This window comes from Pollicipes pollicipes, unplaced genomic scaffold, assembly GCF_011947565.3.
Source record: "Pollicipes pollicipes isolate AB1234 unplaced genomic scaffold, Ppol_2.1 Scaffold_7261;HRSCAF=8764_pilon_pilon_pilon, whole genome shotgun sequence".
Taxonomy (NCBI): domain Eukaryota; kingdom Metazoa; phylum Arthropoda; class Thecostraca; order Pollicipedomorpha; family Pollicipedidae; genus Pollicipes; species Pollicipes pollicipes.
The window spans coordinates 44,915,000-44,930,495 of record NW_023597054.1 but is presented as its reverse complement, the minus strand read 5'-3'; the positions used below and the strand labels follow the sequence as shown (position 1 = coordinate 44,930,495).

The following is a 15,496-nucleotide window of genomic DNA, read 5'->3' as shown; positions in this document are numbered from 1 at the left end:
ATACATTTCGTTTCAGTTGTTTTTTCCAACGTGTGTGTTCCGTAATGTTTGCAATACACTAATTTATCAAAATGTTTGTGTCATAAATGCCAAGAAACCTTCAAACACTCTGTGTTTCATGTGCAAACATGAAGCTTTTCAAGTGAATTCAACGAAAAGCAAAATGATGGTTTCGATTTCTTCCCCATGACCTTTACCACAGTGGCTCTTTTTGAAGCGCACTTTGACTTTCGGAATGGGAGTATCACATGATTCATGTGACGCACCGGTTCAAACCTCAATCAATGTGCTCCTCGGTAGCAGGCCCTTGCCCGCCACCCGCCAGGCCAATCACAAGCGCTCTTCTACTCGCACCTGATGTGCACACGGTGGTTGTCATGACGACGGTGGTCGCGGCTGCAGGACGAAGTGCAGTGCTGTCACAATGCACTGATAGCGTGATTTGGGCTCCAAATAATTGAAATTGATATCCGTATGATGTCTTAACGATGCTGCAACGGCATTGTCCAGTGCTTTTATTAGACGTAACTGGTCCTGAGGTTTAACAATAGTATCTTTTTGAAGTATGTCCCAAAGGTGGAACATTTTCTTAAATGAAAGACGCCCATTCACACGAGGTAGCTCTATTTGCACCGAGGCACATTCTGTCTCCGTCAGTACCTAAGCCTCCGAGAAAATAATGGCGGCTAGTCATGTTGTTCTGTTTCAAGAATCACTTTGGCATTATTTGATTCCGCACGGAGAGAAAACCGACTATGTTTGGCGTCGAATGGGCCTGCTATTGGTAGCACTGTAACAACGCTTGTGACGCAGTTATGACCGGAAAATTCACCACATCGAGCGCATCAAGTCTTCGCAGCCCTGCGGATACCGGATCAAGCCACACAACACTTTGTTGAAGCACACTGCCACTGGCCGGGATAAGTAACATTAACCTTGAGCATTGTACTCGAATAGCTGGTCTGATTGGCTTGGCTTTGATCAAGGCTTCGCTGGCAGCTTGTTCGGTCCGGTTCAATCATTGCGTTGCACCGGAATCGAACAAGCGCGGATTGGTTTCGCTGCGCAGCTGCGCTTTATGCATACTTTGTATCGTACACGAGCGGTTCAATAATGACTTACCAATGACACACGCACGTGCTAAATGGTGCGTGTGTGACAGCATGCAGCGCCAGAACATACCTCACGCATTATTCTTTTGATGGGCTGCTTCGGCGCGTGTATGGTTTCTTTGTTCGGTGCTTCCGTCAGTTTGGAAGAAAAGAAAAAAACACCCAAATGTTTTAAAGAAAGTTTGCATGTTTGTTCCACCATTTCTAAAGAAAAGACATCCATATATTTACAAAATGTTGCGTATTTCTGCAGGAGATTTCCTTTGTCAGCTGATAGACGTGTTTCTGATAAATGTTGAAATGTTTTAGAGGTCCCTGGTCTCTACGCACTTTTTGATACCGCGGAACGATGACATTTTCCCGAAATGCGGCAACTCGTGGATAAAGTCCAGGAGCACATGGCACCATACTGGGCGTTGAGTGTTTGCCAACATTCTTTAGAACATTTAAGCTACATTGTTTAACGTGAAGAAGATCCAAGACTGGACTGCTCTGCAGCGCTGGCCTTGGTTTTTGCTATACATCACTATTCATTTCATACGTTAAACATTGATCAACCCCCCACAAGCATATCATCGGGCATAGTTGAACTCTAATTCTCTCAAAGAAACCCTGCTCCTCCTCCTAAATGCTTGTCTCGGCCATCCCCAGAATTGAAGAAAATCATCAAAAAATTTCCATAAACCACATACAACAACGCAAGCCTCTCTAAGGCCTATGTAGCTCAAATCCGTTGGGCAGATATGGCTATCGGCACCCTCACTGGCTCAATCAATTCAAGTAAATTCACTGCAAGCATATCGTCGACCATGGACGAAGCTCTATATCTCTTTCAAGGAAGTCCTGCCTCTCTCCCTCAAAGTTACCTCGGCTCCTCAATGAGTATGACAATGATCAAAGTGTGTCGTTGATCCTGTCACGCTATGTGTCAATCTGACACAGTCAATATGCATCACAGTAATCTCTTCGAACAATCTCTTCGAGTTTGCATCCCCCTCTCTCCCCCTCCTTTTGTCCATTCCTCCCTCTCTCCCGTACCGTCAGTGCGTGATCAATAATGCACTCACCTGAACGCGCGGAAACGTACTTACCGCTGACACACTGCCCTCGCGAGCGTCCGAGCGGAATCGTTTTTCCGCGTGGCGTGCGAGCCGTGCCGGCACGCGGCTCTATAGCCCACGTCTGCACTGCGGCGACGCCGGGCCAAACCCGCGTCTCGCTGCTGCCCGCGCCACGCCGCGCCGCCGATAGCACGGACACGCTGGTGTCGTCGGTGCGCCTTGCTCCCTACCCCACTTTTGAGAAAGTTGCTCATCAACACTATGACGTTTAATGGAAAGCATCGCCTTCAAAATTGGCATCTCCACCCCCATCTCCCACCCCATCTACCTCCCAGCCCACTCAACACCCTTCTCATTTTCGGTTATGATCGTGCGCAGATGGCTGGGTTGCGGGGTCACGGTGCTGCTCGCATTATCACCATCATATATATATATATATATATATATATATATATATATATATATATAATACGTATAAGAATATGTAGCTGTTGCTTCAACGGTTTATGAATGCATTTTCAAAACGGCTTAATATTAAGCAGGCGTATGCTTGATTTGGACCTAGATCTATGATGGGCGAAAGGGGCTTCAGTTCCTTACATGTTCTGGAGCCATATTGGTGTTTTATCCTTAGTTCGAGAGGCCCTTCTCAGCTTACAAATGGCTCGCGCGGCCAAGCGATGCCTATCTGCACAACAGGCATGCATGCTTTTAAAGTGAGCTTGCTATAAATTAACGGAGACTGGGGATCAAAACCAATTTCAGTGTAGCATGGTTTGCTTTCATGTTCTTCTTAGCTGGCAGAGCACAGCAATAACCCAATTTGTAAGTTGTCAGGTGCGCTTGCAAGGAACATTATGCATGTAATGAAATAGTATTAATAACCTTATTACTTGTAGAAGAAACAGGGGAACGGAGAGGTATATGTGATATTTCGGCTAAATGTTTTAATCGAAATGATCAGTGATATTTTATCTGGTATGCGTTGCGATAATAGCATGAAGCCGAAATATCACATCAATCTATCCTCCTGTTTACTCGACGAGGAACAATGCCATCTATGCCGGCTCAGCTATAACCTAATCTTTAAAAGTTACTGGGCTTCTAACTCTATCTACTGCAGTGGTGCTTACTTCAGTCTTAAAGTGTTGCGTGTTTGCATATGTATGTACATAAATATCAGTTCTACCACAACGTTATTTGCGGTGCTTTTGGAAGCTATCAAAGCCTAGAGCATTTACCTTACTATCCCGGGCGTTTCAAATCTTCTTTCGGCCACTTGCACTGTCTTGGAAGAGCTGCGAAGCCGGCGCGCGGAAGGCTTTTCCGGCGCGATGCTCCAGACGTCAGCTGACGCGTGGAGCCGAGACCGCCGGCCGGAGGACACGCGTCGGAGGCCGGCACGAGCCCGCGCAATGACGCGCCGAAATCCGAGAAGTGAAATCCGAGGAGTGTGAAATCCGTGAAATACCCGCTGGTTGTGGTTCTGGAGATGCAATAACATTGCGCATAAGGCCTCCTGAAGAAAAAGCTACATGACAGCTACTTTTATCATACGAAAGATATAGCGATGTCCATCGTGGTAATGCAGATAGCAAACGGATTGTTACTGATATCACCTAACCCCGGAAACCTGAACTGTCTCACGATAGCTGGCGATTAAAAAGAGAAACGTCCCCAACCTCTCGTGGCGGAACCACGGCTTCACACCGATCGCCCAGAGTGGGAAATAACTACCCCGTCTAGGACGCCGAGGCTGGGCGGAATTATTCTCCACTATCTTTGATGGGCTCCTACTGAATCCCCACAGGCTGAACCCGAATCCGTGCAGGCTGCTCCTGTATCCCGTTTGGAAACAGCATCGACCGGACCAGAGCACAGCGCCGATCACCGTCGCACACTAAGTCTGCTTCAGACGTGTGACGTCACAGTTCCAGGAGCACAGCTGTAAGCTGATTACAGTCCCATTATTTTATCACAAGGCGCTTCAGCTTGGGCTACTTAGCAGACTGAACGCGAAGCCTCATGGGAACTTTAAGCACGGGTAAGGGTGGTTATACCCTATTCCAGGAGGCCCAACTGCGATGTTAGCAGCACGTGCATTTCTTAGCCTTTCTGATAGCACAGCACAATTATTTTGCTTTCCCGTTTCTCGATTCCAAGTTTTAGAGAGAAAAAATTGCGGTGCAGCTCGGGATGTAAAGAAACAAACGGAAGCAGCAACAGGACAGACCATCAGTGCTAGAACTTTTGTTTCGAAATTACTCAAATGCGTTCACGCTTCTACGACCACATTGTATTGCGGCTCAAGCGGTACGTTTGGTGGCCATCCAGTGAGGTTAACCGGTGCTTTGCAGCGGCTTGATTGGTATGATACGTTCATTACGAAGGAGGAAATAGACATTTTGCCACGAACAAAAGTCCCATGTCGCTTGACGCACGTGGGAAAGACGGTCAGGGACCCACGCGGCTGAGAGGTACGCCAAAAGCACAAACAACCTTCGCTTTGTCATGAAGAAGCCGCCAGGACTCCAGAGAGGCAGCAACAGCCCATTCGCAATTGATGTTCTCTCGTCCGCTCAGTGACAAATCAGCTTGGCTGTTCAGGAAGGATCTGAGAGCGTTTTCCATGGAAATATTGAGTCCTGAGATGCAGCGGCGCGCGCGACCGAGTAAACTGTTTTGGACTCGGGCAATTTAGATTGCCAGAGACAAGATGGGGCATCTTCAAAGCATGTATGGCGGAAAAAACGAAAACATTGATGAGGTCCAACGATCAAACGTCCATCGAGCCAACCGGACAAGTGAAGTGGGGGGGGGGGGGGAAGGGGGACATTTCACGATCGTTGAAAAACAGATGTTTTGCAGGTATAGAGAAAGCAGCATGGAGCTGGGGAGACACTGGGAGTATAGAAGACAGCTGCCCTGGTATCGCTCGTCGACAGTGCTCTCATTAGCCGTGCAGCAAATGTGTTGGAATGCGGGAAGATATGACAATGGGTGCTGCTCAGCACCAAATGCTTACGATTCCATTCATTCTTCTGATGGCGGGTGGAGAACAGCCTTTAGGCAGGAAGCACAACACTACTTGGGGTTTTATGATAGTTGATAGCGGATGCCAATGACAGAATGCTCACTGATGGCTTCAGACAGCTTACCTCGCGTCTTGTCTGCAGGTCCCATGCCAAGGCAGTTTTCTTCCGTTTTAATTTCGTTGTTGAACATTCTTCGTTTGATTTATTGTCTGGCAAGCTTCAGACATTCACGTAACTTGATTTCCGGACCGGGTTCAAACCACTCATGCCCGATGGTGCTGAAGAGACTGAGGTGTCCCATAGGACACCAAGCTGACTTGACTTTAAAGTCATTCGGTTTAAAGCCTTATGTCTCCTGCGATTCCGAGCCTAGGTGACATTTTAGCGACCGAGCTTTGATTTCGAAGCCGAGCATGTTCAGATGCACCGTCATGCTTACAGCAGGCAACTGAGGTAAGATCTGTGCTCGCTAAATACAGTTGTCTCATCACTGACCGGATGTTGTTCGTCCGACACATATTGAATATGTACTGCATGTCGATGTCATCATCATTCGGGCTCTAGGTCATGCAGCCAGTGCGACCGACGGTTGGCCAAACGGTGTCCACAGCGCGGTCGGCTGGTCAGTGAGGCCGTCTGACCCCGTGACCTTCATCTCAAGAGCAGACATACTAGTCTTACTTAAGTCATGTTCACTCAAATACGCATCGCACTTATTTCAAGCAGCATGGTCCATTTTTAGGAACAAAATAAGCAGACGTATCTAGAATGTCAGGGCCATTGCCGGCGACAACTAATCCAACAGTGTGGCAACTTTCAAACACTGAGGCTGCGTATGGGAGGTATATCACATGGCGTTTTGTGACACTTTTTGAGATATGGATTATCACATTATTAACAAAGCTGGCGGCGGCCGGAACGCTGCGACCCTAAAAGTAACTCTCAAAAGGTTTCGTACCTATTTAAAATGGCACTGCAACCATTGGTCGCAGAATAAGCATCGCACTGGACACGCCCTAAAGCGCACGGAGATTAAAGCATAAGAACCCTGAACCATGAGAGAGGGTGAAGACTCAGTCCCCCTGATCGAGACACACTAAAACTTAAACTCCTGCCCAGGTCACAGCTATCGCAGGCGCAGCGCTGCATATGCATAGAACTATGCGCAGATTGATCACTTATCCCTTCGGTGGACGTGCTTTGATGTCGTTTCGGCAGGATTGGTTCAGACATGCCTTACTACGGTATTTGTTACATAGCCAACAGCTTGGGAATGCATCTTATCGCTTTATCGCATTGCTATCACCCGAAAGGCTAGATGAGGTCGTACATCGGTGCCATTCATATTCTGAAGAGGAGCAACGGTACCACTTTGACGTGTGACATCAGGCAAAATTTATTGAAGATATCAAAGCAAGTATCAGATATGATGAGCTGAGCACCTGTATAACTATTGTTACACCCATAAATGCAAAGGAGTGCTCCAGACAACGCAGTTTCTTCATTCAGTAAATATGCTGTTCAATACGTCATTGTTTGATTGCCAAAGTAGCGCTGACGCTCAACAGCAAACTGGACACACTGAACCAGCGCGAGGGCAACTGACAGCGGGTGGTCACAACGCGGACGCGTGGGAACTTGGCCGCCTGATAGAGGAAAAGTGTGCTCCATACGTGTGGCTGTTACGAAGACGGCGAAGAACTACGTTTTCTCTTCTGTCGTCCCGGTGCCCATTGCCCATTCGCCCACCTTTCCTTTTACGGCACGGAGTTTATTTCGCGTTACCTTCAGAGGCCTCGCGCGGAACGGTGCGCAAGCGAAACGGGGTCGACGGCCGGCCGCTCCCTCCTTGGCAACCGCATCAGCCTTGTCGTTAACAGCCAGCCCGATGTGCCCGAGCACGCAGCCAAAGACCACAGACCGTCCAGCCCTCTCAGACGCCGCCGTCTGCTGCAAGATTTCATTGGCTAGAGGATGCTCAATTTTCAGATGCTTGATAACTAAAATGCTGCCCAGGGACTCCGACAATACTAAAATTTGCTTCACCCGTAGTATGTCCGCGAAAGCCAGTGCTTCCCTAATGATCAATAGTTTAGCAGGAAAAGTTGAGCTGCGGCGAGACAACGTAAAACACTGTTCAGTTGTCACAACCAACACCGCACCCCGTGCCTCTTTCAGATTTCGATCTGAAAGAGGCACAGGGTGATAACAATGAGGTGCTGGCAAACTAGCCGTGCGAAAGTGCCATTATAGCACTCACTTGGAGTGCTGCAGACTTGCTGAGAGATGGCAGTGGTGGTGGTGGAAATATTCGCTGAGCCAAATACGTTATGTGCTCGTGCTTTGGCCCTTTCTCGTGGGCTTTTACATATATAACAGGCAATTTGGCCCACCATTTTTATTTGTTTCTACTGTGGGGGTTTCACCCCACACCAGAGAGTGCAATACAAGTGCGCAATATACACCAACATATTAAAGTGCGCAACAAGATCAGCTGCAAAGGCAACGCTTGCACTCTTCGAGTGGCTTTTACGTCTTTGCTGACGGGTCCCGCATTACCATCTCGAATGAATTGCTACTAAATGCAATACAATATCGTTTACCTCGCAAACACCTCCGACTTGAAACTGGACACGCAAACACCATCGGTATTGAAACTGGACACTGGAACTCGGAAGGATGTTGATAGTTTCGATGCAGTGCTGGGCTCCACGTAAGTGTTCCTCCCACACAGAAAATACGGCTTCGGAGACCGCTAAACGCACGTCGGTTATCTTAAACCTAGCTGTCCGCAGCACGCCTCCACCGTTTTGTACGTTAGCGCCGCAGGTTACACTGAGCGCATGCCACGCTCATCTCCGCTGCTCTTCTTTGCGGTATGGCGGTTAGCTCAAGAGCAGTCCGAACCCATTCCGTAAGATTTAAACGCGTTCAGTGCTCGTTCTTGATCTGGCATGCTTGCATGTACCTCGCACTCGCCTCAGACCACATTTCCCTCATCGTACTGCAATACTTCGTATCCTCTTAATATAGTTTCATGCTATATAGTCTCATGTCAATAAGGCACTACTAGTAATAAGGCATTAAGACCTTAGTCCTCGTAGAATAACCAGAAAAAGGAGAGATGGATGTATTGATGTTTCGGATACATGCTTTATACATTCGTTTCGATAAAGGCATGTGACCGAAATATCAAGACATCTATGTCTCTTTTTTCTCGTTATTGTGCGAGCAATAAGGCTAGCAGTACTGTCTTAGCAACATGCATAATGCTCTCATGCTCATGCTCATAATGCTCTTCGCACTTTACCTATACACTTTACCAATTACGTGATCTCATTTCATTCATAATTTGGAGCAGATTCTCATGCCTGGCACGTCACCACGCGTTTAGAACTATCAAAAACTTAGAACTATGTTTTTGATTTCATTCTACATTGTGTGATGCCCTCTCTACGTCATTCACAGTGCGTTCCAAAATTAGGAAACTGTTTGAGAATAGCTTGTAACCTTCGAAAAACTACTACGGAGTGGCGGAAAAGAAACAACCGGCCACAAGAAGCTTGAATGTCTTATTCTATGCGTGGAACGCGACGACTGGCTCTTTGGTGCGCTCGTATCGTGCGTCAAGTACCACCAGGGGGCATCCTCCCTTTCGGATGCTTTCAGCGATGATTCTTGTCATTGGCTGTGACACAGGGCAACACATCGCGATACATTTAATAAACCTCTGCATTGTGTCTCATGCCTGCCTGCAATGGAGCTGTGCGTACACACGCCCTGTCCTCGGTGTAGCCTCGGAGAAACATGCCCGATGTTGCGACGCGCGAGAAATATGAAGCCCAAGGACGTTGGATGCCCCGGGAGATCAGTCCATCCTGACAGTGCTTCTGCTGTCATCTTATTATCTCAAAAGATGTATGTGGCGCGACACCCTCTCGTTGGAAACGAGGCATTGTCAGCTTTACTCACCAGGCTCCGTCAGCAAGGGAGGTAAAACCTGCCGACTTAGTGGATAAGGTCGGCGGCAAAATGCATATATTCACGCAAAGCTCAGTGCCAAAAATATTTTTGGACAGCAAATTTTAGAGATGGCCAAGACGAAAAAATACAGCATACTACGCAAAACATAACGTGGGGTCTCCGTACACAGATATCCGGTGGCAAATATATCCCATGATTTTTAGTTGGTCGGCGTACTCGGTGGCAGGTTGGCGACAAATTAGCTTATTTTCTATGGCCCAGCCGGTCGGGCGATTCTCTGTTTTTAACAGCCGACTCTCAGTGTCCCAAACTAGACAGCAAAAAGTACTAAAAAATATCTAGATATGGGGATTCATCTGGCCGCAAGCGCGTGTTTCAGTTGTTGTGATGCGACTGATGTGAGGTGGGCGATGGCTTTCAACGCACTGCAACTTTGCAAGTCGCATTCGCATTGCAGTGTCATGAATGCCTGCCGAGGGTTTGATTTCCGGCCTTGTTTACTTCGCTGACTGTGCCGTGATTCAGCATCTTGTCCTCAACGACGAGAGGCATTGACAGTTCAGAGTAAGTCGACGGGGTGACCCGATCAACGTAGAAATTGGCCGGTGGTTATCTAGACCGCCTTTTTAAGATGCCGGCAAGACTGTTACTCACTGAAGCAGTCACAAGCGACCAGCCTTCTTCCCTTTCAAAGAACTGTGGATTTGATATTGAAGCTTGATGGCACTCCTTATGAAGAAGACTAACAGATGATAATAGCTCTGAGATACCAATTTTAGACATTTTTGTACCTGTCCTGATGCTTTTGCGGTCGAGGAAAGCAAATCTAGCCGTAGGTCAAGTTTAAACTTGAAGCTCCGGTAAGTCCCAAGAGTGGAAGAAAACTCTTGCTGTGATTGGGCTATCTCAGTAGTCTGGGTAAATACGCCTGCTTTCCTAACAGCAGCACTTATCCTGACATTTGCTCAAGGGCAGTGCATGACTGAACGTTTCGGTTATGTGCATGCTATTGAAAATTGCAGGGATGAAAGAGACTTTCGGTGATAGGCTGATCACTGATGACGCTACTGGGCATGGACTCAATTGCCATTTTGTCATATAATATCGCATTACGCTACTGGCGACAATTTTTCCTCCAAAAACTTGGTCGGCGATAAAAAACACACTTTTACCACCCTTTTACCCACCCTGTACGTCGGGCTGCAGTGAGGAAGCTCTCATATCGTTGTCCATTGACATTAGCTGTTACGTTGTCGTTGGCCTCCAACCAGGAAGGACCAGTGACAGACAACACATGAGCAGGCAGCACATGTGCGGTGCGTACTTTGGTTGATGGAAACATCATCGCGCAGCTCCTTTTGTGGCATGGGATACCAGCAGTGATAGGTCTGGGAGTTGACTGTATTTGAACCCGTGACCGCCCCATGTCTGACATCATACACCCCCACTTTCCACACACGGACACACACATTCATCGATATGCAAATAATATCCGAGCCGTGTCAGACCGGTGCATCAAACTTTTAGAATTGAGTCGTTGTCAATTTCATACATCCAGGACAAGAAAACAAACTGATGTCAGATCAGGGTACTGAGTTATGACGTCACCAGTTAATTTTTTCGCGGCAGTTTTTCCCCTGAATGCAACAATCTGCCATTCTAATTCACGGTCCAAATTGTTTTGATCTATTTTACTGACCATTTTCACCATGTGGTAATCATGGTGAAATATCCTGTATTATGTTACAGTGGCTCACCGTCAGAGCTCACAGGTTAACAAAAGGAGGTTAAAAAGGTACAAGAGGTTAGATATAGTCGCACAAACATGACTTGTTACGACCATTTTGCGACGGATGAATTGGCGTGATTGACACCTTTCCAAACGCAGATATTGATATGTCATGTCATCCATAAGAGCAGAAGGACCAAACCAGTTGGTGCGGGGCGACTTTGACTTTATACGTGACTTTGGCCATGTCTGACTTTGACCACGGATCTTTACGAGCATTATAATCTGATTCCGGAGCGCATAAACATGTCTGACACCAAACAAAAGGTTAGGGTTGGTTACAAAGCCAGGCGGCTATTTGAACGGATGGCAGAGAGCGTTGGCATCGATCAAATATCTTGGTGATTTCTAGGGAATTCTGCTGCATCTGTAATGTCATCAGTCACGTGATAGATTCCAACTAAACGATTCCTGGGTGATTCATTGCCGTTTGAGTCTTCGCGATCTGGCGTTCATATCCATCGGTGTCGGAGGCTTAATTGCAACATCTTGGCGGTCGCTACCGTACCCAGCAGCGCTGGGTTATTTGGAACTTGGCTTGGTATGAGCATCACATCTGCTGCACTTGTCAGTGCCCTCGTAACGCAACAATCAGCACCTTTTTATTAGAAGCTCTAATGATTAGTAACTTTGCTATACGTAGACAGCAGATGTCAGTTCAAAACCATATTCAGAGCATTCTTTTCCTGCTGGCTTGCTCGTCCGCCATACGCTTTTACCTTAAGTCAGCATGAGACGCTTTCAAAATACATACCTTCTGATGTTTTCGGAGTGACCCATATATCCAATTATTTCTTTTGCTCTCTGACAGCACCCTGCAAATTCTATTCGTCCCCTTCACTTCTCAACTTGAAATCAAAGCGGTCCCGTTGTTTGGTTTGAGCTTTGTGAATGGCGTAGTATGAGTATGCTGGCGTTTTAATGGGCGTAGTGTGGATATGTCGGTGTCGTGTTGACGGACCAAATGTGTAAATTATTGTTGGATTGTGTATGCTATGTTGGAAAGCCCTGCTATCGGTTTAATTTCACTGGTAACAACCAATGCTCTTGTTAGTGGTCCGGTAACAGACACAAACGTGCACGAGGACGCGGGACAGTTCCGGTGGAACACAATCCTGTTTTCCTGCCACTCGTGCCTTGTACCATGCTGACATTTAACGGAGGCAATCACAAACACCGCACTGACAAGTTAACCATGTTTTGAAATAACACCATGCAACTTCTCGTCCGATGAATATTCATTGCGGTTGTTTTCTTAAAACATATATTAGAAACTACATGATGCAACTAATTTGTACAAGGTTTCGGTTTTTCGTGCGTCTTTAGCTCGAATTTGGAGTAGTATTTTCACTGTTGTTTTCATTTCCGTGACTGTTACGTAATTCGTGTACTAGTGCTATCAAATACCGCAATGGGATAGGAAATGCCCGAACACGTGTTTGTGCTGCTCTTCACTAACGTTGGTCTTCGCAAACGCTGTTCTTTACTGACCATGGTCTTCGCAAGTGCTTCACTGGCACTGGTCTTCGCAAGTGCTTCACTGGCACTGGTCTTCATAAGTGCTGCTCTTCACTGATACTGGTGTCCACGTGTGCCACTCCTCAGTGAACCTGGTGTCCACATGTGCTGCTCTCGGTGGCACTGGTGTCCACATGTGCTGTTTTTCACTGATACTGGTCTTCGCATATGCTGCTACTCGCTACCACTGATGTCCACATGTGCCGCTCTTCAGTGACCGCGGTGTTTGCATGTGCCACTCTTCAGTGACCGCGGTGTATGGCTGTTGCAGGCGCGGCCCGGGCGCGACAGTCGCCGCCTGTGAGGTTTCCTCCCGACCCCACCAACACCAGAGAGCCGATCTCTCTGCGGACGGCCGCGGCGTGCTCGGACCTCGAAATCGAGCTGGGACTTCGGCTGGGCTCGATCGGGGCCACGGCCGACTAGGCCGGCCACGGGCTGGACGTGGGGAGGGGACCAGAAGCGGACGCCCCTGACCGGGTCAGCTGACGGCGGTCCCGAGTCGGTCGCCGGACTGACCGGCTGGGGTGAGATCACCGCGGCAGGCCCTCTGGAGTGGGCGCCCTGACAGGGCATGTGCGGGCGGAAACCACGACAGGACGTGTGGACCGCACCGGAGATGCAGCGCGAGCGACCGGACGTGGGTGGAGCCGTCCACGGAGGGTTCGGTCCCCAGTCGGGGTAGTGTGGTCCGGATCAGACCGGCTCCTGTCAGCCGGCCGGCCACGCGCCTGTTCTGCGAGGCCGGAGAGGTCGAGAGATCGCTCGGATCTCCGCTCTGCTTCTGCGCCAGCGCAGCGACATCGGTGTATCGACGACCGCGGATCTGGCGGTCCCAGCGGCGCCACTGGGCTCCCTCAGAGGCCGCCGGGACGTGTGCGTGTGCCGTTGCTGACCCTGCATTGCCACTTCTTGGAGAGGAGGTCTAGGACGTCGCTCGTCGGTGAATGATCTCGTCGCTCTAATTTCGCGTGTGCTTGGTAGGCAGATGAACAAGCTGCTTTATTTGTTTTTATTGAAACCTGTTGGTGTGTCGGTGGCTCTATACAATGCATTGTGGGTACAACTACGTAAGTGAATTCTATTTTCTCAGTGGCAGGCTTGTTAGATGTTTACACGACATTTTTGTACAACAAACGGGCAGCAATCTTTACAAGGTATATTTGGATCATGGCTGGTCATTGTTTATCTGTCGCGTGTTGCACTGAGTGCTTGTATTTACGTCACACTTTCCTGTGGTATAGCTGGGGTGTGCTGACGTGGCTACTGATGAAATGAATACGGCGTAAATTGGTGGTACGGTCCCGGTTGCCATGTAAATATATGTATGTCGTCAATCGGAGCCAGGTGCCGCCTTTCCGTGACGCTCCTTACGCTTTGTACAGACCATGCAACGTATTGATTTCGCGTGAATGTCACATGAACCTTCACTGATATGCGCTCACACACGCGTGAGACACGAATGTTTGTCGCGTCCATAATAACGTGGCACGCATGTCCAGCATACTGTTCACGGTCCGTTCGTGCGACAGCTCGATCAAGCTATTTCTGACCACACAGCGCCGTTAACACTCGTGGCCAGACACGGCCAAGCCGGGCGGGCCGAGCCTCCGGCGCCGTGGCCTGACCGGCGTAGAGCCGTCCCCCGCAACACAAAGTAGCACACTGTCAGCGCACGACGTGGCCGCACGCAGGGCTGGCGCGCGGGAGCTGCCCGCCGTCCGCCTGATGGCCGCCAAGTGACGTCTAATGTGGCGCGGCCGCGACAAAGCCCCGCAGCTGACTGACACAATTACTGTACGGCCGGCCGCTCGCCGTCGGTTCCCTATTGACGCCGAATTGCGCCCGACTGCAGGGCGCATTGTCAATGCAGTAATGGGCGCCGACACAGGCACGTGCCGTCCCTGGCGAACGTGCCGGTCCTTACCCGATGGCCCCGGCGCTGGCGGCGGACGGGCCGGTGCGCAGCAGGGGACGCTCACGCTCGCGTGCCGGTGGAGGGCCGGCGAGCCAGGTGAACACGCTGGACAGGACACCCGTCATCTGACAGATGACACGTCGGACAGATGACGCTTTTGCAATTAAATCCTGGCTCCTAATTATCCCGAGAAGCCGTCGGAAGAAGTGCGTTGAACGGGCTTAATTTACGTAAGCTAATACCAGCCAGCTGTAAAACTATTATGGGCTTAGCCCAATGCTTTGAAATGGTCTGCGGCTTTAATGTCAGGATAGGATTTTCCCTGAATTCCACATCTTCCAAAAAGAGCTACCGCTGCGGATGATATTATTCCGCTCGTGACGGCTTTGCACCACGGGCACTAATACATCACTCCGCGCGACCTCGTGCTGCGCACACGAAAGCTGGGGTCGGTCACTCATCTGAACAGTCACCTGTCATCTCTGGGTCACCATCTGTCTGGTCTGTGGTCCATTTGCCGTGGCGGCTCGCCTCCGCCTCCGCCGCCGCCGCCTCGTCCTCTCCACTAACTTTGAGCGAGTGCGGTCCGGGCGGCGGCTCCTCCTGCTCCTCGACCCCTGCCGTCCGCAGCAGCTCGGAGCGGCCGCGCTGTATGACGTAGGTGACGGGCCGCGACGACACACTGTGTGACGGCAGCGGCTGCAGCTGCCGCGGCGGCGCGGCGGGAGAGCCGAGTCCGGCGGCCGGCGCCGGCGGCTCAGGCCGCGCCGCCGGCCGCCCGGCCCGGCCCAGGTCACGGGCCCGCTCCAGGAGCTGCGTGAGCACGCGCTCACCGCTGGCACGCTGCAGGTCCCCCGGGCTGGGCGGGCTAGAGGCGGCCGAGAGGCGCTGCGACTCGGTCCGACGTCGGGGCGACGCCGCCATCGGCGTGAGAGAGGCCGGTCAGCGACCCGGGTGTCATCAGGGTCAGCCAGGCTTCGGGGTCACTACGATTCGGTCATAGGTCATAGGGGATGAGGGGGAGGGGGTCATCGAGATCAGTGGCGGCGCCAGGTCCGGTCACAGCTGTCGCTCTCTGT

The 15,496-nt window shown here is 49.9% G+C and overlaps 1 protein-coding gene across 2 annotated transcripts in view; it reads left to right on the top strand.

Moving 5' to 3' along the window:
* LOC119112306 (galanin receptor type 2) overlaps positions 1-15,091 on the top strand; it is a 47,757-nt gene extending 32,666 nt beyond the window's left edge. For both annotated transcript variants that reach the window (XM_037236422.1, XM_037236421.1), the window contains exon 8: positions 12,771-15,091. In XM_037236422.1, coding sequence (XP_037092317.1) covers positions 12,771-12,925 — 155 coding nt within the window. In that variant the 3' untranslated portion in view covers positions 12,926-15,091. The remainder of the gene's footprint in view (positions 1-12,770) is intronic.
* The last annotated feature ends 405 nt before the right edge of the window (positions 15,092-15,496 follow it).